Source organism: Cornus florida, unplaced genomic scaffold, assembly GCF_030987335.1.
Source record: "Cornus florida cultivar Cherokee Brave unplaced genomic scaffold, ASM3098733v1 CherokeeBrave_3.0.0_Hap2_Chr04, whole genome shotgun sequence".
Taxonomy (NCBI): Eukaryota; Viridiplantae; Streptophyta; class Magnoliopsida; order Cornales; family Cornaceae; genus Cornus; species Cornus florida.
The window spans coordinates 14,932,463-14,938,967 of NW_026775574.1; the positions used below are offsets into that span (position 1 = coordinate 14,932,463).

The window sequence follows — 6,505 nt, forward strand, 5'->3', positions numbered from 1 at the left end:
ATGCCTGGTAGCTTCTCATATTTATGGACTTGATGTAGCAAGTTGTTTACCGAACTAGTTGTCATTCATCACTTATGGGTTACGAATCACATCAATTTGGACTCGAATCTGATTCTATGCACAGCACGGTGCTCTGCACATGTGAATGGTAGAGATCACTTTAATTTGTGTAAATTGATCTCCACCCTCCATTGAGGATCCCGGTTTAAATTGATATCTCAAATGCTTTTAATGGGCAATTATTAGTGAAACACACGATAATTCATGAGGAGTCCATCTGATTTTTGTTCTAACTGGTTGAAAATTCGAAATTGGACATACGTTATTAGGACCAAAATTTTGAACTTTAAAGCCTCTATTTCCTTCCCTAAAAAGGAATGTGAACGTTTTTTTAAAAGATTTTTATCAAGTATTTAAGTCGTTATAATGTTTATGTGTTATTTACGGACCAGGGATCCCCTCGTGTACAGTTGGCAGCAAACCTAAAACTAATTAAGGGAACAATTGCGGATTGTTTTAAATACAATATATCTCTTTAAGGTTTCATTTGGTTAGATGAAAATAAGTAAGAAAAAAAAAAAAGAAATTTAATAAAAAATGAAAGAAAAATGAAGTGAATGAAAATAAAATTTATTTTTTAGTATGCATGTGGGTAATCATGAAAATTTATTCAAGAAAATTGTAAGGAAATATTAATTTGTTATTTTGGATAGCATAAAAGTGAAATTAAAGTGATTGAACATACCAAAATTACCCTTATGATTTCAAATACTAAAAAATAAATGAGTTTGTCTTTGATGATATATGTTTTTAGCGAAGAAATAGTAAAATGATTATTAAATTTAATAATAGAATTATTTATATTTAAAATAAGACGTCATAATATTTTCTTAGGTAAAATTAGAACTAATTATTAATTTAAGAGAAACGAAATTAAAAAAAAAAAAAAACAATTTGATTGTATGTTGTTGTTGCCAATTTTATATAAATTTTGAGAAAACAAAAAAAAAATATTTGTTTCGTAGAGAACTTGTAATAAAGAAAGAAATTATTTTGCAAGATTAAGTTAATGGGTAAAATAGAAATGCCAAATAAAAAAGGCACTTATTATTTCTCTGTATTATGTGCAAGAAAAATTTTGAGAGAAAATAAGCAGTATGAAAACATTATGTTTCTTTTTTTATTTATTTTTGTAGTTGATTTCACCTCGCCAAATGAGTTACAATATTAATTCAATTCAATCAAAATTACAAAATCAACTCCTCTCTCATATTCATTGTCTCTTTCTCCCTCTCGGATCGATGCTGTGATGAAACTGGAAGAAATTTCAGACTAATTAATATAGGTGTTGGAGAGAGGGAAGACAGAGAAGGAAATTCCATCAATTATTTTTGCCGATCTTTAAATGATTGGGAACTAGTATTATTATTGGAGTAATATTTTAAAAACAAATCTAATTGAATTAATATGTTATATTTAAATAAATATATTATATTTAAAGAAATGAACAAATATTGTCTTAATTAGTTTTAAGTTGCGGCAAACTGTGAGAGTTTTGAGGCACAAAATTTGTCCTGTGATCTCTTCCAAGTCCCTTTATGGATCAATAAGCAAACTCATTTGTTGAAATTGCACCAACTATAAGGCCTAAATTAAGAGGGAAAAGTAAATTTCAGACTAATTATATTTCAGGGTGTTGAATACATTCAACTTGGATTCACTTGGCGAAGCCTTCAGGTTGTTGAATGCCCTGAACGGTGTTGGTGCATTTAGACACAACTTTGATTATCCACTTTTAAATCGTTCAATTATTGGTGCATTTAAACAAGGCTTCGACTCTCCACTTTTATATTATTGAATGCATTATCAAACAGTCCTGGTGCATTTAGACAATTTTAATTCTCTCTACTTTCAGATTGTTGAATTATTGGTGAGTTTAGACACAACTTTGATTCTCTACTTTCAAGTCGTTGAGTTATTAGAGCATTTAAACACAATTTTGACTCTTTATTTTCATACGTTAAATATATACGGTGGTACTCTTCGCTATCGTGAATTAATCATTTTTTGAAATTTTTTTTTTTCCCAATTTATTAATGTGAAACATATTTGGTATAAAAATGAAAACTACAAAACAAAAGTAATCAATTTCTAGTTGGATTAAATTGATGTCAATTATTTTTATTTTAAAAAAGGAGCACAATTCAATTAATCCATTTAGTGCCAAAAGTAAAAAATAAAAAATTTAATCCATTTAATGTAGGAGTGTGGGACCTTAGCAGCCCACGTGCGGATTCCGACTCCTCGTGAGGTCCGGTCAGCGTTCTTTTAACGCAACAAAAGAGATAGATATATCGATGAGAATATTCCCACTTTAATATTTCATAATTCGCAAATTGAATCCAACGGCTGAGATCAACCCGACACAATACCTTTTATGTACTGTAGTAGCGAGTTTCAGAAAACCCTAAATAGAAAAATCCCAATTTGCTCCTGCATAATATAACCACACTTTCTCTCTCACATCAATTTTCTCTCTCTAGAAGAAGAAGAAGAAGAAGAAGGCATGTCGGACGAGGAGCACCACTTCGAGTCGAAGGCCGACGCCGGAGCTTCGAAGACCTATCCTCAGCAGGCTGGCACCATTCGCAAGAACGGTTACATTGTCATCAAAAACAGACCTTGCAAGGTTCCCTTTCTTATTAGCTTCTCGATCTCTATACTTTTCTATATACATGCACACACACACACACACATGTATATATATATCGTCTTTTAGATCTGTGTGTTCTAGGTTTTGTTTTGGATCTCCAAAAGTACGTTTGTGGAAGTATATATGATCGTGATGCTAGGGGTTTTTTTTTTTTTGTCTCGGACTGAATATGCGCAAGCCCAATACATATTGTTCGATTGTAATTTTTTTCCTTCTAAAGTTCAGATCTAGTGTAAAAGACAATATTGCATTCGTAAAAAAAAATATAAAAATTCACTCCAGCCTTTCTTTTGTTTCTTTGCCTCTATTTTTGTTTTATAGACACCATCTTTTTGAAGATTTGCTGGGTAGAAATTTTTTTTTTCCTGGTCTACTGTCTCTTTTTTCTTTTCTTTTCTTTTTTTTTTTTTTTTCATGGCAAGGGCGAGTCAGTTCCATCTTTTTCAAGAGTGGTTTTCTTGCAGTTAATGCTCTCTGGTTTTGCTCCATTAAAAATTGTGTCAGTTGTCTTATGGTGGAACATAGTCATACAATCAATTGTGTAAAAATTAGATTGCCTAATTGAGTTTTAGCCAATAAGTCGTTTAAAATTTGCTAGAAGGGTAAGAAGTAAATAATTTTGCGATCACTTTGTTTTTCTGTAAACTTGATTGCCATAAATAATATAACCTATTATGTGGCTTGTCCTTATATATATATATATATATATATATATATATATATATTCGCGTTCATGGACTAAGGAAGACTGTTTCCCTTATTTTTTAATTTTTAGCTATACAATTCTCAAACAGTGAGTTTGTTTATTGAATTCCTGTCTTGCTTGAACCTTTTGCAGTCACCAGGAGCTGCTGACATATTTTAGGACTGTCTAATTATATTGTTCTCTCCGAAACAGGTTGTGGAGGTCTCAACTTCCAAAACTGGCAAGCATGGTCATGCTAAATGTCATTTCGTTGGAATTGACATTTTCAGTGGAAAAAAGCTTGAAGATATCGTTCCCTCTTCCCACAACTGTGATGTAATACTTTTATTTTTTATTTCCTTTTAATCATTTTTATGTTGTTCCGGTGTGCTGCATTTTGTCTCTTTTCCTGTTAGGACCTTAATATGTTTGTTTTTGAATTACAGGTTCCCCATGTCAACCGCACTGACTACCAGCTGATCGACATTTCTGAGGATGGATTTGTACCTACCAACTTTATCTTGTTTGATTGCCTGTGTTACTTTTTGTGAATATATTGGTCTGATAATTCTGCCAAATGTTTCAGGTGAGTCTGCTGACTGAGAATGGTAATACCAAGGATGACCTAAGGCTTCCAACCGATGATAATCTGCTCTCGCAGGTTAGAGAATGTGGTTGTCTATGTTATTACATATGCTAATCTATAATTTTATATCTCTGTGTTTTTCAAAAACAATTGTATATGTTGGTGTGCCATGGGGTTGAATTGCTGTATTTTTCCAGCTTTTAATAGTTTATCAATTAATATTTATGAGTTATTTTATGTATTCTGTATTTATAGTTTATATGTTAATCTTTTCCTAGTCTTCTTAAATTCGTGAAGCTATATGCAGTTGGGATACTGGGTACAGATGGGTCCATATCATTCCCATTCTAAGCATTTGTTTACGATTTGTTGCTAACTGTGTAAAATATATACTGCTTGAAAAGTATGCCCTTCTCCCTTTTAGCTTTTGTTATTCTAGTGCTTACATATTGGTTGTGTTAAAATATTAGATTGTGTACTTTAGTAGTCTAATCATTGCAAGTGTAGCAAGTAACATCAACTGGTCCGGATTTGTCTCAAGCTCTGTTTTCGTGTTAGAAGTGTGTATCAGCTGGATGATTAAAAAATGTTGAGTCCTTTCTTTTTACCTGGTTACTGTGGGAAATAAAGAGGTAATTTGGGATTTTGGTTAAAGTTGGTTGACTGTATTTACTGAAATTTGGTTACTTCCTCTGAAAATTATTTTGTTTAGTACCTTCCTTGGTGTCTTTAGATAGGGATTGCAATTCTTCATTTCTCGGCTTCTGAGATCTTCCGCCCTTTTGGCAATTTAAACAGTCCATTATAGAATATTAGGATCGTAGCTTCTGCCAATAGATTGGTATTTTTTTTTAATGGTATCCTGCATAAAGCACTTGACTCCCATGGTTTAGAATGCAATAATCAACAAGGATCGTTTAGACTAGGATGCGACACCTCCCACACGCAAGAACGCCAAACCTGAAGTTTAAGATACATCTACTATACTTCTTATATTTTACAGTGTTATCATTCTTTCATTCCTTCAATACAGTATATTTGTCTGAAAATGTTCTACTTACTACGTATAACCTGAAATAATGGCAATAACAATAATACATAACAGGCATATTATCATTCTCTTTCTCGAACTGGCTGGTCCAAATGTTGAATGGGTTTTTATTAGTTGTTCTGATTTTCTTTTTAGTAACTCTTTTATGTTTTTTTAATGAACTGAAGTGGAGTTGAGGAGGGTTCAGATCCGCTAGTCCGGTCTGTTTACAATAACACTGATTGCATATGCTACCTTTGAATTTGAAACCAATGTCATTGCTTGTTAATGCAGATCTGCTATGTTAATTCTATAGTTAAAGCATTTTAAGATTATATAGGGGTGATAACTGATATCTGCGGTCTGAATATCAAATCTTGGTATTTTCATTCTAGCGTTAACTTTTATTGAGGCGTATGAGATGCATACTTCCACTTGGATATTTACAGTAGTATTTCAATGTGGTTGATTTGTTTTGGTGTCATAACTCCAGCCCTGTATCTGATGATCTTTTTTTTTGCGACTTTTTTCTTATTGAAATTCACAACTTGCTTTAGTTTCTTGATGAATTTATTTTAATTATTTTATTCTTTTTGTTGTCTGAACGACTAAATGTTCTACGAGTAATTGTAATTGTTGAATATATTACAGATCAAGGATGGATTTGCTGACGGAAAAGACCTTGTTGTGTCTGTGATGTCTGCCATGGGAGAGGAGCAGATCAACGCCCTTAAGGATATTGGCCCCAAGTAAATTTCTCAAGTTATAGACAATGATTGGGGCTTAAAAATTTCAAATTATGGTAACTTACTAAGGGGTTTAATATGGGACACCATTTTGTGGAACATTCGGATGGGATGCTCCTCAACTATTAAGAGATACTTGTCTTTATTATCTATTAAGGATTGCATAATGGACGATTTTGTTCTGTTATATTACTGCATGAACCATGTCTCTATTTTTATGGTGCTGTGAAACGAATTTGCCACCAAGATGGTGTATACATCTTTTTTGCTCCTTTTATCTGTTGTGCAATTGCAATTTATAGTATTCTCATTATCCTTTGTATTTGTCGCCTCTTTTAATGTCATTTTGTTTTCTTTCGATTCACTTCCTCTCATACATGTCCCCCTCTGAGATGGAAAGATCATTCCATTGGGTAGAGGCTCTTTGGTATCTTGGAGGTCTGTTGTTTGGATAATAGAGTAGGTTTTTGGTTGGAAATCTTGCTCTGTTCTGTTTTACGCCATAGTTGCTGCTTATATCGATTTTTAGGTTCCATTTTTTAAGCAAGCTGAACCTTAGATAGCCGGTATAAAGATGGGGTTTATCCATTTACTTCTAATGCTCCAACTCTAATGAGGGATCTATGTTTGACCCCTAGGATTACAGATTTTCTTTCAGGAGATGGAAATCTTAGAAATGTTTTTTTTTTTTCTTGGGTTAATTCCACCTACACCCCCTTGAACTATGCTAATATTCCACACACTC

General features: G+C 32.7%; 1 protein-coding gene across 1 annotated transcript; it reads left to right on the plus strand.

Moving 5' to 3' along the window:
* The first annotated feature begins 2,458 nt into the window (after nt 1-2,458).
* LOC132302825 (eukaryotic translation initiation factor 5A-4) lies at nt 2,459-5,947 on the plus strand. Its single transcript, XM_059799791.1, has 5 exons — nt 2,459-2,689; nt 3,612-3,734; nt 3,845-3,901; nt 3,985-4,059; nt 5,666-5,947. The coding sequence occupies exons 1-5, from the start codon at nt 2,567-2,569 to the stop codon at nt 5,765-5,767; spliced, it is 480 nt and encodes a 159-aa protein (XP_059655774.1). The 5' UTR covers nt 2,459-2,566; the 3' UTR covers nt 5,768-5,947.
* The last annotated feature ends 558 nt before the right edge of the window (nt 5,948-6,505 follow it).